Source organism: Fukomys damarensis, unplaced genomic scaffold (assembly GCF_012274545.1).
Source record: "Fukomys damarensis isolate Sample0158 unplaced genomic scaffold, DMR_v1.0_HiC HiC_scaffold_33, whole genome shotgun sequence".
Taxonomy (NCBI): domain Eukaryota; kingdom Metazoa; phylum Chordata; class Mammalia; order Rodentia; family Bathyergidae; genus Fukomys; species Fukomys damarensis.
The window spans coordinates 18,012,775-18,028,453 of record NW_022900945.1 but is presented as its reverse complement, the minus strand read 5'-3'; the positions used below and the strand labels follow the sequence as shown (position 1 = coordinate 18,028,453).

The 15,679-nt window shown below is 38.9% G+C and overlaps 1 protein-coding gene across 1 annotated transcript in view; it reads left to right on the top strand.

Moving 5' to 3' along the window:
- Positions 1–15,679, top strand: part of LOC104870928 (uricase) — a 100,487-nt gene that overhangs the window by 67,315 nt on the left and 17,493 nt on the right. Inside the window, exons 3-5 of the mRNA XM_033758169.1 lie at positions 12,329–12,547; positions 15,089–15,205; positions 15,300–15,378. Coding sequence (XP_033614060.1) covers positions 12,329–12,547; positions 15,089–15,205; positions 15,300–15,378 — 415 coding nt within the window. The remainder of the gene's footprint in view (positions 1–12,328; positions 12,548–15,088; positions 15,206–15,299; positions 15,379–15,679) is intronic.

Genomic DNA, 15,679 nt, shown 5'->3' with positions numbered 1-15,679 from the left:
GCTTCTCTTTTGCCCAAACTATTCTTTCTCATTCTTGAAACGGAATCTGAAGTTGAAGACCAAGGGAAACATGGTCCTTTACACTAACATCTATGAAAAGGTGAGACTCAGTCCTTTTTGGAAAAAGGAAGGAGTAGATAGACATTTGCAAAGAATTTCCTTAGTATATGGTGCTCTTGAATAGCTTATTAAAGATTCTGTCATAATGAATAGCAGTTAACCTTGTGCCTGGAAATCCTGATGGCTCTAATCTGTCCCTTTGATGAAGGAGCCAGATCGATGTCACATCAGAGTCCATGCTAAACCAGACCCTTGCAAATCAGATCACTTCTACAGTCCAGTGAGCATTGTTCAGGATTCTGAGTAGAAAAGGTGGGCCTTATGGGTCTATTTCTCCTTAAACAGAGTTTTGTGAGGAATATTTCAGACTACTTGCCCTTGTTACCTGTGGCACCTGCAAAGTTGGCAGAATTCTGGGCCTCATTTCAAACCTGCTAAATTATAATTGTCCCAGTTGAGGCTAGGAATCTATACTGTAAATAAACATATTGGTAATTTTGGTGTACCCTACATGTTTAAAGCAGTTGCCCCGAGGCCCAGGCTGTGGGTATCTTGTAGCTTCATTGCTTTCCCAAGGGTGCAGACCAAATTAACTAAACCAGGAAACATTTCTCTTATCATTTCTTCATGGGTATCATTTTGTTTTACACAGGTTTTTTTCCCCTTTCTATTTGGGAAAATGATTTCAAGAACCCCAAACAATAAGACAAATTTGTAGTATGAAGTTTCTATTTCTATGTTAAAGTGAAATACAATTGATTTTACTTATTTCTTTTAGCTTGTGAAACTTTTTGATATTACACTGGCAGTAATGGAACACAGCAGGCATAGTATTCATTGATGCATTTAGAGAAAATAAGCAACCTGTTTCAGTTATAGAGGCTAAAGGCAGTTTGTTGAATATGATATAAAACAATTCCTTTTTTCTTCTGCTTGTTACATTCTCAGCAGAGTGCTTGGTGATAGTAGATGATCTTTAAGTGTGAGTTGTGATTATTCTTACATTTCTGTAAGGCAGAGCAGGGCACATCTACATTAGGATGGTGTGTGCTAACTCTAGTTTTATTTCAAGGTCTGGAAAGACTGTTAGGTTGGTTTCTTTCATATTTTACTTTCAGTTGTATCTTCTATCCCTATGACCCAATCATGCTGTTTGTCAGTCAACAATCTTCCTTATACAGACAGCCACTATTGTGTAGAACATCATAGGACACATTGAGGGTCTCCAGAGATCTCAGTGTTACCCTGCAGGTGAGATTCAAGAGTGTTTCTATTTTTATTAAAAACAACAAAATAATGTTATGGAAAGAACTCACAGATTTGGTGAATGAATAAAATGCAAATGGGACAGAATGTTTTTCATGGTATTACTGCTTTTGAAACCTTAGTATAAAAGTATGAAAATACTGTACCATAGCTCTTTTGGAACTCAATTACTTCTTAAAAGAGTAGAAAAAAACTTCGTGTAACGTGGCCACCTACAACAAGGAATTCTTCACCTGGTAATGGGCTTCTGATTTTATGGCTGAAGGTTTGCTTTCATTCACCCAGAAATTCTGGAAAACTTCAGTCTTGAACTCTTCAAATAGCGCCTCTTCCCCGTTCTCTTTATCATATCTTTCTGGTACTGTACACTGTAGCCTCTTTCACTTATTCCAGCTCTTTGTGTATCTGTCTGCAAAAGTACTTGATTCCTGACCTGTATCCATCTTATGGTTTTCTAATCATGTCTTCACCTGTTACTTAATCTGTATCTTTCAAATACTGTAACTAATTCTTCCTTGAGTTGTATGCTTAAACTGTATCTTAACCCATTCGTTAGTACATTTGTAGAAATTTTGTTTTTTTTCCACATTTACTTGATCTTTTTATGATCTCTTGTTTCTTGCCCATACACTCGAGCTTTTATTTTTGTCAAAATATTAAAAGTTATTTTTATATTTTGCATCCAATTTCAGTAGCTAAAGTCTTTGTGGAATTGATTTTGCTATTATTTCTTCAACTCTCTCTCATTATATCTTGTTATTGTGCTAGACTTGAGATTTTTCTGTAAGTTCATGTTCCTTGAAGTGTTACCAGAAAATCTTTTGAGATTAGGATGAAGCTGGGTTTTTGCAGACCCTATGCTATGTGGGGTTTCATCAAAAGTTCAGTCACACTTGAGGACTCCCAGGAGGAGGGCTGGGGGCTTTATTTATTTATCTTGGTATTATTTATTTATTTTTGAAGTATGATTTACATACCATAAATGTATTTGTTTAAATTCAGATTTATTTTTTTCAGACTTTTGCAAGACTATTGAAGGACTGAGTAAAATCTAGACTGTGACAGATGGAAGGCAGGGGTTGATGTCCTTGTGAGAGGAAAGGGAGAGAATTTGAATTATTTTGATAAAAAGAGATGAGACAGGTAAATATTGAGAAAGGAATTGCTTATGTGAAATGCGGTTAATGGAGAACATGAGTAGAATAGTGAGCGAGGACTGGAAATCTGTATTTGTTTACTTTGAATGCATGCTCCAGGTTGCTTTGAGAATTCTGGTTCCTTCTGGAACTTGCTCGCTCCCAATCTGCCTCAGGTTTCATTGTACGAGCTCACTTAGAATAATTAGTACCATGTGTTACTAATTAGTTGATTCCTTTTCTGAGTTTTCCAGAGAGTAGTGGTCAGTAAACCAGTAAACACCGCGGGCCAAATCTGGCCACCACTGATTTTTGTAAATAAAGTTTTATTAGAACTCAGCCACACCCATTCATTGATGGATTATATATTGCCACTTTTTAAGTTATAATGACAGAGTTGAGTAATTGAAACAAAAAACCCTACAGACAGTCTGAAAAGCCTGAAATATTGACTATTTGATACTCCACAGGAGTTTGTTATAGGGAGCAATCTCTTCGAGGGCAGAAAGTAACTGTCTGGGTTACTGTTCGTCTCCAGATATACCACAGCCCTTGCCCCCTAGGTGATGGGTTGGATGAAAGAGGTTTCAGTGACTTCTCTGTGGGGCTCTATGGAATTTAGAGTGAATTAAACCTAGTCAAATATAAACAAAAGCAGGTATTCTGTAGGTAAACCCCATTGTAATGGTTGTGTCAGGGAGGCATCTACAGTGAAAAGACCTGGGTTCCATGCTCCTCCCTCCTCTCACCAGCTAAGCATGTGGTCTTCATAGACCTTTAGCTTCCTTTTCCGAACAACAATCTCTACAAAGACCTCTCAGGGCACAGTGGGATCCCATGTGCCCAGCCCTGGTGTCTAACTGGTGCCATTTGATGCCGAGTCCTTCCCACTTTGTTTCCATTTTTTCCATGACAAAGTTATTTCCTTTTCCCTGCAGATAGACTAAAAGCAGTCCTTTAGTGACACAGTTGTAAATAGCTACAAACAAGCCCATATTACTTGTGATTTCAAGGGTCTTTATCCAGATAAAATCAATGTTGAACTCAAACGAGTGCCCTATTGCTAAAGGCATGAAGCATAACTTGTTTTCTTTTATTTTTTTCTAGTTAGGAAGTGTTAATGTTTTTTAAAATTAATTTTGTTGGTACACTTTAGTAATACATAATGATCACAGTCATCATCGCAAATTTGTACCTGTGTATAACACATCCTGATTCTTCTTTTCCCCCAGTTCTCTCCCCTCCCTTCAACCCCTTTCTCTCTTTATTTGCTTTTTTCCCTTCCATTCTTTTTTCTTTCTTCCTTATTCCTTTCTTCCATCTCCCTTCCGTATTCCCCTTTCCATTTGAACATTTTCTTCCTATTTCCAAATATCCAGTATACATTTTGGTCCTTATTTACCTTTTTGGTTTTTCACATCAGAGAAACAATGCATTATTTAAATGTATGTTTGATTTATTTCACTTAAGAGTATGGTCTCAAGGTGCATCCATTTACTTAGAAATGTCTCAAGTTTATCATTTTTCATGGCAGAGTTGTATTAAAAAAAAAAACACTCTTCTATCCATTCATCTGTTGATAGGCATTTAGGCTGTTTCCAAAATGTAGCTATTCCAAATTGTGCTGCTACAAAAATGTGTATAGACATATTGCTATGGCATGGTGCTTTTAATGCTTCAGGAAAATAAGAAGGGGAATAGCTGGGTGGAATGAAACCTCTAGTTTAAATTTTTGAGAAAAGTCCACACTGATTTCCACAGTGGAGAAGAGTTCCTTTTTCTCTACAGCTCTGCCAACATTTGTTATTTGTTGATATCTTGGTAATAATCATTCTTTCTGGAGTGAAATGGAATCTCAGTGTTGTTTTCATTTGCATCTTTTGAATGATCAGTCATGTTGAGCATTTTTTCATATTTTTATTTGCATTTCTACTTCTTCATCTGAGAAGTGTCTGTTCATTTCAGATGCCCATGTTTTGGACTAGGTCTTTACATTCAAGGGGGTCTGATTTTTTGAGTTCTTTATCTCAAGATAAAGATATGAAGCTGAAATTTCATCCTGGCACAGAGGGCAACCACCTTTCAATGTAACCTCTATGTATAGCATGAAATGCCGACCATAAATGCAGAATCCATTGGAGCTTGGAATTCTCTGCCATTTAAAATTTAAAAAATGACCATTATGTTAGAAAGAGGGGTGGTTCCTGTGAGGTGGGCCTTGGAGCTGGGCAAGCATCTGCCCCATTTTCCCAGGGCCCTTCCCACTAGCCCAGTCTGCCTGTCCCTGTGTGACTTTAGGCAGCTTATTAACAGCTCTGAGCTAATTTATTTTAAAATGGGGAGTAAATAAAACAATGTAGGTCCTTGAGGACGGGAAATTAAATGGTACATAAGTGCCAGTGCCTGGTATTGTGATCAGTTTACTCCTTCTGTTGGGATCAGTGTTTTCTTTCTTTGCATAACAAGTGTAACTCTAAAGAGGTTTGTCAAGCAGATCAAAGGGGCTGCAATGACTTCAGTGCAATGGGAAAGAGTCATCTGGAGGTACTGGGTGGGGATGTAATCCTGTCTGTATTACCTGGTCAATGTGTCACCTTGGGAGATTACCTTGCCCCAGTGTCTTTCTTCGTCAAACTTGGATAATAATACCTACCTCAAGAGGACTCTTGTAAAGGATTAGAGGAAATAATATGTATACATTTCCTGATATATATCAAGTCCTCAATATGTGGTTGCTGCTATTGTTTTTATTTTTCAAGACTGTACATTCGGAAGCAGACATCTTTCAATGTATGCATTTCAATAAAATTTTCTTCTGACTAGTTTTCTTGGGGGATTTTCTTCCCCATTTTAGAGGCGCTGGGGGCTTTGTTCCAGGGTCTCAGCTGTGGAGAGACTAGAAAGACAATTATCTTTCCTTCTGACATTTAGTGATGCATTTCTCTTCCTTGGTCATAGGCAGAAAAATGAAAATAACTGAGCACTTGTAATTGGAGTCTTCAGTAGGTAACACACCCTTTCTTTCTCCTGTAATTATGCAGATGAGTTTTTATGCTGCTCTGGGAACATCTGCTTGGCAAATCCCTCTAGAGTCACTCTATGAACATAATGCACATCCCCCTTGATAACAATAAGACACTTTACAGGTTAAACTAATATGACATTTTCTACTGGATATTAATATTTTCTCTTCTAACATTTAGTAGATCCCAGGCAGCCAAACAAGCAAACAAACAAATGCTTTAGTTACCTCTCAGATTATCATTCGCTGTTCTTTTTTATCATTGTCATTCCCTGTTTTTATTCTTGTCATTATTGAGATCCATCAAAGTTGTATTAAGTTGTTCGTAGGAGTACTTATTTTTCTCATATTTATTTATAGCATTTTCACTGAAATCTTTCTGTTCACAAATGCCCAAGAAAATATCCAGGTAAAGGAGAAATCTTGACAGTGAAGGGAAAGAACTTCTCCAGCATATTCTGGGGAAGGAGCCCTCCATGCACTGTTCTTCCTTTTGTCCTGGAACACTGCAACTAAATTGTAATATTTTTGCAAGTGGGATGGGTCTGAACCAGCCACAGCTCCATTGTGGTAGTCCTCTTTAATATGGAGGGTGGAAATGATCTTTACAGAAGCTCTTGTAAGACTGGAGAGACTGTTCTAGTCATTTTAAAATTCAACTTTACAAATGTCCCATTATCTTGCCTAATATTTTCCCAATAGTTCTGTTCTAATTAAAATCTGCTTATATGAATACCCACTTAATGAACAGTCAAACATTCCAGACCCAAATTCATCGTTAAGTACTGGAAAAGGCTAATATGAAGGGATTCTGTGCAGAAAAAAAAAAGAAAAGAAAAAAAAAGTGTGTGTTCAAAGTTAAACAGTTGGAAATTGTGCCATACTCTTACAGCTTCTGATAACATTTAATTATATAGAATGGGTGGTTCATGGGTAGTTTCATGGGGGTTCTTATTTTCTGAGGGTAATTGCAGCTCACAAGTGACATGAACAAACCTTGTTTCTCTCCCCTGTGCCAGTCTCTGTAAGGAATACAGAGTGTAGTAAGGAAACAGCGGTAGCGGTCTCTTCCCACATTGTCCACCTCATCCCGGAACTTGAAAATGTGAACCTGAGGCTGAGTCGCTGGGGTGATTTAGAGCTGAAAACAATGTTCTTCCTGCTAAAATAAACATGACCTAAATTTTCTGAAAATATCTGCAAACGAGGAGGCGCCTTCCTAGATGAATAATTTACAACAGTACAAAGCTCTGTTAGGTGCTCCGAGGAATACAAAGATGATTTAATCCTGTCTTCAAGATATTGTACTGGGAATATAGCAAGATCTGCACACAAATCAGAATACTAAGGGAGAAAGTGACCTCCACAGCTAGTACCTGTTCACTGAAGTGCACCGGAAGTTGAGAGGAAAGAGCCCTGCTTTGCGGAGGAGTTCACTGTGGGATGAGACGAGAGGGCAGGGAGACGGCATTCCAGGTAGATCGATGGACACTTACAGGCGGCTAAAATCTCAGAGATACTTGAAATAAGATCCCGGCCAATGGCTAGAAAAATATACTTTTTTTTTTTTTTTGCCGTGGTCCTCATGTAGAGAATGGGCAAATTCACTTAGAATCTAGTGTATGAGTACAAGTATGAGAACATCAGTCTTAAAAGGAAACATGCAAAAGGCACAGAAGCTAGAAAGAAGACACAGGGGTGGAGAGGAATATTAGCTGTAGATAAAGATATTCTCTTGGCATATATAGGCAGCAAAGATTCAATGAAAACATGGACAAGGTTTGATATCACGTCAGAAATCAATGTGTGCCTTTATAGCGTAGGAGTCTCAATCTTTACCAAAAAGTGAAACAAGTCTGCCTCCCCATATTTAGAGATGGAATTGATACCAAAATGTTCCAATTGCTATTTCTGGTCAAACTGAGAGGCCAGATACTGATCATAGCTGACACTCACTGACCCTTACTAGGTGACATCATTATCCTATTTTATGGTTCAAAAAAGAAAGGGATTGAAAGCTTAAGGAACTCACACAGGGCCTGGAGCTCACAGCTGGTGCAGGCAGTCTGAGCTGGGGACCTGTGCTCTTCAGAGGCTTCACGCTGAGAACGACTGTCCTCCCTGTAAGACGCAGTCTCACTTCCACTCCGTGGAGCATGAACAGCCAAAAAGGCCTCCACGATGTTGGGTCCTATAGCCCAACAAGGCTCCGGGAGCTTGACGGAGGAACGAGAAACCCAGGAAGAAACACACCAGGCTAGATGGTAAACAGACCTTTATTAGTCTGGCCAGACGGCGCTCTCGGAACCAAGTAGCTGGCTCAGAGAAGTGCCAGCTCAGGGGCTGAGGTCCTTTTATAGGGAGGTAAAAAGGGAGGTTAACATTTTAGGCTTGCAGGCAGGGGACAAAGGTCTGCTGACTTGAGCTGGTGGTCAGCAGTCACATACTCGGCAGTCACATATTGGTAAGTAACAGATACCACCTATAGGATGTTTCAAAGATCACCAAGACATTCCGGATGAGCGAACAGTTTGACAATTAGCTTGACAATTAACTTGGGGTCTCTATGTTTAGAACTACTACCTTACAGGTTAATTCGGATCCGGACTTCAAACAGTACAAGATTTCCTTACATTCCTAAACCACGGTTAGAACAAAGGTCAGGGCTATGGCTACAATGGGAGGGGGTTAAAGCACTGTTTCTTAGGCCCTTTGTCTTTTAACACAGGCTTGTAATTTAGGTGTTACACTCACCTCCCTCTGTCCTATGGTTGGTGGTCAGACCATGGCCAAGTCAAGTCGCCCAGAGTGACCCTAACAATTGTAACTCCACCTACACAGAGCAGCAGTTGTTAAACCTTTGAGTCACTCTCTGTATACCCCGTTAGGAATGTATGAAATCTATGTACTCACTCCCCCGAAAAGTTTGCCACATACCCTGCAAATGTACTAGGTTTTAGTTACAACTTCATAAAGTACGTACTTCTGCCTAAAATCCATGCACCGGTGGTTAACACACTCCCGATTAAAAGCCCTCAAAAACAGTTGTGACAACTTAGTCACTTTCAGTATGGCCTGGAATGAAGCAAATACTTGCCATCACACAGTAGAACTGAAAACCGATGAGGCATTTAAGATCCCTTCATTCTCTCCAACGCTACTTTGTAGAAATGTAACATTTCTCCATCCCTTTATATTTCAAGGCAAGTGTAAGAAAGAATTTTTCTTGTGTACACACAGGTAAATATTTATTTCTGCTGATATTTTGTGCAGAGACTTACTCTAGGAAATTGAGTTTTCTTTTGTAAATTTGTTTCCTCAAGCCACACAAGCCTGAGGAGGGACAATCAAAGATATGGGTATCAGTGGTCATAAGAATTTAAATTAGGCCAATGTCCCTGAAGGTAGGAAGGCAAGAGTAGAACTGACTGTAACAGCAACCCATACTAGCTCTGTTTCAGTGTGCACGATCAATAACTACAAGGATTCTTTAATGCAAAATTTGACATATAATTGTTATTTACCCATGATAATTATAACTCACATGTACTGAGCACATTCTATTTGCCACACACTCTTCTAAGTGCTTTTTGTTTTTTCTTATGTACTCCACAAATCAGTCCCGAGAGGTGGACACTGCTTATTCTCATTTTACAGATAAAATCGTGTCTTCTGCTAATCAGCAGCAGAACAAGGATTCCACCTGGGCTGCCTGACTGCAGAGCCCCAGGGCCCCCTCTCAGCCCATGGGCCACCTTCCAGATGAGAGCAACTTTTGTGTTGACTGCACAGCTATCTCGGACGTATTGCCCATGTTTTAGACAATGTGGTTTCTATACCCACGTCTGACTTCTCTGCAGGACTAGGGGATAATAGCTTCAGTTCTTGTCCAGGCCATGATCTGATGTCAGGTCTCTTTTCAGAACTCTCTGGGCCCCCCACACCAGACTGTCCCGATCTCAATTAAAGTGGGGGATTGAAAAATATGATAAATATTTAAAAATTTAAACATTAATTACATACAGTAAGAAACACACTGCCATTAATCTCTGTCAAAATATTCCCCCTCCCTTATGAGCTCACTTGTCTCGTTATCCTGCCACTTTTGGAGGCAGTTCTAGAAATCCTCTTTATAAAAAGTGATTAAAATACTGCGAATGCTGCTGCTGAGTGACATCCAATGGAGAGGACAGCTAGTTAAAACATGATGGTGTGTTCTCATCCACTTTCTTCACCGGATCTGGCAGTGCGTGACCTCTGGTTTTTCCCCAAAGTCAAAATGACCATGAAAAGTAAACATTCTGAGCCAATTCAGAACATGAAGGCAGCGGCGAGAGCCCACCTAAAGACATTTGCTTCCGAAAGTGTCAAGAACCATGGGATGAATGAAAACAAGGGGGAGTTAGGAAAATGTCTTTTACTGTAATAAATATTTTAAAAAATCATCATATTTTCAATCACATGTTATAGGTCCGTTTTGTTCCAGCTCATTGCTCTGCAAACTGAATCCCTCAAGCTGTCCTCTAGGGCACAGATTTGCCTGGTGTCATCATTATCTTGCTCAAGAGCGCAGACCTTTCTCTTGTCTCTAATAATCTCTTCCCTGGGCTGGCTGGCTGTACTGAAGTGCTGTCTGATTAGCAATGTGAACCCTTTGCATTGCTGACTGTCTCTGTGCTCGCTTCTGCCCTTCCTGGCTTCTATTCTCTAGCCAGCTGGACCTGTGATCAGAAGGCATAAATTCTTATTTTCACTTTCCCCGGAAGAGGAAATTCCCTATTAGGGTCTGAGCTGAAGCAGCTTTTCCTCTATTGCAATCTTTTTTGTGTGTTTTCATTAACTATTCCATGTCACCACACAAGCAGTGGAGGTGTTTAGCACCATCCATTCATTCACGACACATTTATCAAGTATCTATTTATGTCCTAGGCACTTTGCTGAATGCTGAAGTTGCTATGGTGACTAAGATAGAACTTGTTCCGGCTTTCATAGTTTAGTGTTTTGGAATGAATCATATACATGAAGAGGAAATTGCAATACAATTTGATAATGATTCTAAGGCGATAACAAGTATTTTGAAAGCACATAAAAAGGGCATCTACTCCAAGTTTGAAGGACTAGCTCAGACATCAGAAGCATAACTACAAGAAATTAGTCAGGTGGAGAAGTTGGTGGTTGTGTAGTTAGAAAAAAGTGTTCTAGAAAGAAGAATTAGTAAATTCAAAGGCTTACAGACAGGGAAAGCATAAAGAGCCTGGGTGATCACAATTAACACAAGATGGCTAAAAAGAGTCTGAAGTCATAAGAGAATAGATAAGAAGCTGGAGAGTTGAGCAGGGACATGAGGGGTGGTTATGTTGTGATCTCTTTCTACACTACACAGACACTAGTCGCTTTCACCAGCTTGGGTATTTAGTAGTAGAGGTTGGGGCTGAGAAGTCACAGGTGTTGAGTCTTGCTGCAGATTGAAGGTGATAAGTGATCTCAGAGACCTTTGTCTGTACCATCCAGGGGCCCCAAACAGCCAAAGACCTTCCTCCCTGAGGTAGAGTCCTTCATGGCTTCAAGACACTCTGGGGTCTTCCTCCTACTGCTGTCCTCCTCCAAACCAGTGCACTCTAGCAACGTCCTCTCTGCTACAGCTGCCACTTTCACATTCAGATAAGAGGGAGAACCTGGGCATGGGTGCTGGGATTGACCTCTCCGTGTCACCAGATACTTGGAGCTGAACCAGGCCTTTCACATTCACCAGCCACCCTAGGGGCAGAGGTGCAGTTGTGGACATGAGGCCCCGAGACATTGAATTCCTTTCCACAAGCCACCAAAGTACCAAGGCAGAATTTGGACCTGGTCATATTCCACTGTGGCCCTGAGTTCAGACGCCTCAAACCCCAGTAAATTTTAAATGGTCTATGATAGTGTGCAGCCCTATCCTTACGATTTGAAATGGCCTCTCATCAACTAACCAAAGAAGTAGCAGTCTTTTCCGATGTTCACTGGTATTTTTCAGTTCCTCTCAGAGGACCTGGTGAGTTTATGTGCAAACAGCCCTTGGTATAGCTGAGCAACCTAAGTGTGATTTACAGGTGAGGTTTCTTGTCTCCCTTCCAGACTCTCCCTGTCTGCTGTTTTTTATTTACTTTCATTTTTGTTATCTTCTTTCATTACCATTTTAATGACCAATTTCCACGCTAAATAAGATAATAGTTTTTGTCCTTCCTCTCTTAAACACCAATAAAATCGAGTGATGAATCTTGTGGATTTGCTGGGAGAGATGGATGTGTTCACTGGCTTAGGATTCAGTGTCGAACAAGACTTCTAATGAGCCAGTCAGCAGGCTCTTAGAAGTGTCTCTTCACTAAAAGCATAGCACTCTTTGCAGCGAGATGACCCTGGCTCTGTAACTCCTAAGAGTAATCTGGACCCTCTTACCAATTACTCTTCTTTCTGCTTGCAAACAGAAAAAACAATTTAAAAATTCTTTCTATTAAGAGGTATTTTCTTCAGAATATTACTTTCTACATAAAAGTATACAGAATTATTTCCAGGTAACATATTCAAGAGGTCCTGGGAATTCTATTATTACCATGCATTACTGTTATTACAAAAGCCACCGACCTATCTGTCTTCAGGACAGTCTACTGTATTTCATTTGCTTCCTGGGATTTTCTTTTTTCTATACAAGTTTCCATTCTTCAGAGATAGGATGTGATATTGCTTTTATACACTTTGGGTCTCATCTTTTGTAGGATATGCACTATAAAATGAAAGCTTAAAGAAATTTTGGTTGGCCTTTTGCTTTTATTTAGCCTTCTTTTAGAAGATGATTATGTTTTTGTTACAGAATGCTGAAGTGGAGTTTGTCCGAACTGGCTATGGGAAGGATATGGTAAAAGTTCTCTGTATCCAACGATGTGGAAAATACCACAGTATTAAAGAGGTGGCAACATCAGTGCAACTTACTCTGGGTTCCAAAAAAGATTACCTGCATGGAGATAATTCAGACATCATCCCTACAGACACCATCAAGAATACAGTTCATGTCTTGGCAAAGTTCAAAGGGGTATGTATCATTTTTCTTACACGTTGCCTTTCTTGATGCAGAATTTGCTAATAGCGTGGGCGTAGTACCTGCTTATCTTAAGGTCCCATTACCTTTTAACCTACTTAAGCTATTTTTAAAAATTTCCATTCTACCCTCAAATTCTCAGGCTTTCATAGAAAGCTTGCTTTTGCTTTTCTTTTACAATCATATTTTTAGTCTCCTTTCATCAATCTTTCAGGCCAAGAATAATATTGGGTAAATTAGGATGGTATTGCTAATTAGGATCATAAACAAATCAAGGTTCTGAAAGATTTCAGAGTAAAATCTAACGTGTGCCATGTATTTCTTTGAGTCCTATCATTTATTTTTGTGTTAGAATGTGTACATTCATAATAGAAAATACCATTTTTCTTCCTGTTGTTATTACAGAAGAAAATCTTGAGTACCGGATACATTTCTTTTTTTTCTTTTTTTTAAAAAAAATTTTATTGAGTTTATTGGTACATTTTAGGGATACAGTACAGTTACATTCATTGTTGGGATCATGTACCTCTACATGGCAAGTCTTGATTCTCATTTTTTCCCCTTACCTCTGCCCTCCCTTCACCCCCTCCTCCCCTCCCCATCTACAAACACTTTATTTGCATCTTTTCATTCTCTCACATTTTTTTCTTTTCCCTTTTTGTTCTTCCCCTATGCATCACACCTTCCCTACACCTTTAGCTCCTTTCTTCAAATTTCTAAATGTCAGTAATCTTTTTATTCTTAAATTATTTTTTCCAAATTTTAACGCCTTCTTAGCCTCCTCAACTTCCTTGCCATTTATGTCCATATGTGGTGGTTAATTGATTTTTTTTTTTTATTGAGTTTATTGGTACATTTAGGGATACAGTACAGTTACATTCATTGTTGGGATCATGTACCTTTACATGGCAAGTCTTGATTCTCATTTTTTCCCCTTACCTCTGCCCTCCCTTCACCCCCTCCTCCCCTCCCCATCTACAAACACTTTATTTGCATCTTTTCATTCTCTCACATTTTTTTCTTTTCCCTTTTTGTTCTTCCCCTATGCATCACACCTTCCCTACACCTTTAGCTCCTTTCTTCAAATTTCTAAATGTCAGTAATCTTTTTATTCTTAAATTATTTTTTCCAAATTTTAACGCCTTCTTAGCCTCCTCAACTTCCTTGCCATTTATGTCCATATGTGGTGGTTAATTGATTTTTTATAACTGCTTATATCTGATAGAACCTGACTTTTTAGCAGTTTGACCTCTCTTTTTTTTTTTTTTTTAAGAATGAATAAAGCTGTGTTGGTTTTCTAGAAGAGCTCTGGGTCAATCAAGATGATTGCTAAGTTTTTTATTTACTAAGAATTCTAAAAAGGCAAGATATATAGATTGGAAAATTCATTTTTAAAAACATGAAATCCACATTCACAGCCCAGTAAATGAACAAACTAATTGCAATGTAATTTCTGCAAGGCTTATTTCTACCTTGAGTTTTTATCTTATTAATCAGAATGGTCCAGCAAACTGACAGGTATGGAAAAATAAAGCGCTCTCTTAAAAAACTAGTTGAAAATAGGACTGTCTTATGATATAGAAGAGAGCCAGGTACGACAGTTGGCTGGGTATCCTGTTCTGTGTGAAAAGTTGAAGAAACATGAGTGAATAGACCTGAATGTTAAAAACAATTTAAGTTCATTCATTATTGATAGAGTGATCATACAATTTCTTATCCAAATCACGATTCTTTTGAGCGTAGAATAGGATGTTATTAATAATTATGTTGGGACAACAATGTAAAACAGAAGTATGTTGGAAAAACCTGTACAAATAGTCCACCTTAATTATAGGCAGAGCCATTATTAATTAATTCATAGATTGTGCTAGGACCTCAAACTAATTGCCTAGAATTTTTTTTCTGGTACCGGGAATCAAACTCAGGACCTTGTGCTTGCTAGGCAGGCGCAGTTCCTCCTACAATAGCTAGGCCTAGTGCCTAGAATTTAAGGTGGAGAATCTGTGAGAAAGGAGAGTTGCCTTCTGAGAGTGGAGAGCCAGGGAGAATCAATACGAGGCCTGCTCACAGACCAAGAATGGTGACATGGCTCTTCATTAACATTGTCTTGGGAAAGGGAGGCCCATTTGCAAAGCTCCTAAAGAGATCGAAGTGTTATGGAGCGCAAGGTTGTCGATGTTGATTATGATGAAGGTCACTGTGAGAAGAATCTGGGGTTACTTTTTGCTCATCAACTCTTGTTCACCTTTTCTTGTAAAACACAATTCTTTTTAAAAACAGGCTAGTCTCACCTAGTGATGGCAATTTATGGACTAACCTTGGGAACCCTCATGGAAAACTTATCTATTGAATTTCTTTCCAATTTTATGCTTCTCTTATTCTTAAGTGCACTTTAAAGAGAGAGAGAGAGAGAGAGAGAGAGGGAGAGAGGGAGAGGGAGAGAGAGAGGGGGGGAGAGAGAGAATCCCTGAATGTTTAAATTATTTTTTAGTGGGTCAAGTATTTCTTATCACTAGCATTTTGTTTCTTTTACAGATTAAAAGCATAGAAACGTTTGCTTTGAATATCTGTGAGCATTTCCTCTCTTCTTTTCACCATGCCACCCGAGCTCATGTCTACATTGAGGAAGTCCCTTGGAAGCGTTTTGAAAAGGTTATCTCTCATTTATGCTCCCGATTCAATTAAAGAGCTAGCTTTATGGCATATGTTGAAATTTTACTAGAAAAAATTTTCTCCTCCTTTTCAGAATGGAGCTAAACACGTCCATGCGTTTATCCACACTCCCACGGGAACACATTTCTGTGAGGTGGAGCAGATGAGGAGTGGTAAGGAACTATTTTTCATGCTTTGATTCTGCAAAAGCTATTTCAGTTTTTTCCCCTCCTAAACAACCCTGTTTATTAATATGGAAAGAAACTGCAGAGAATTTTTCATGCTTTTACATGTGAGATGGGAATGAACATTGGGATTTTGGATTACATTTAAAATTTTTCTACTTTTTGCTCAAAAATTTTAAAAATGAAACATTTCATTTTGTAGCCAAACTTGAAAGTTGAATGGGGTAGATCACTTTTATTACCAAATTTTGTGGTGAGGCAGGAAAAAAAAAAAAAAAAAAAAAAAACC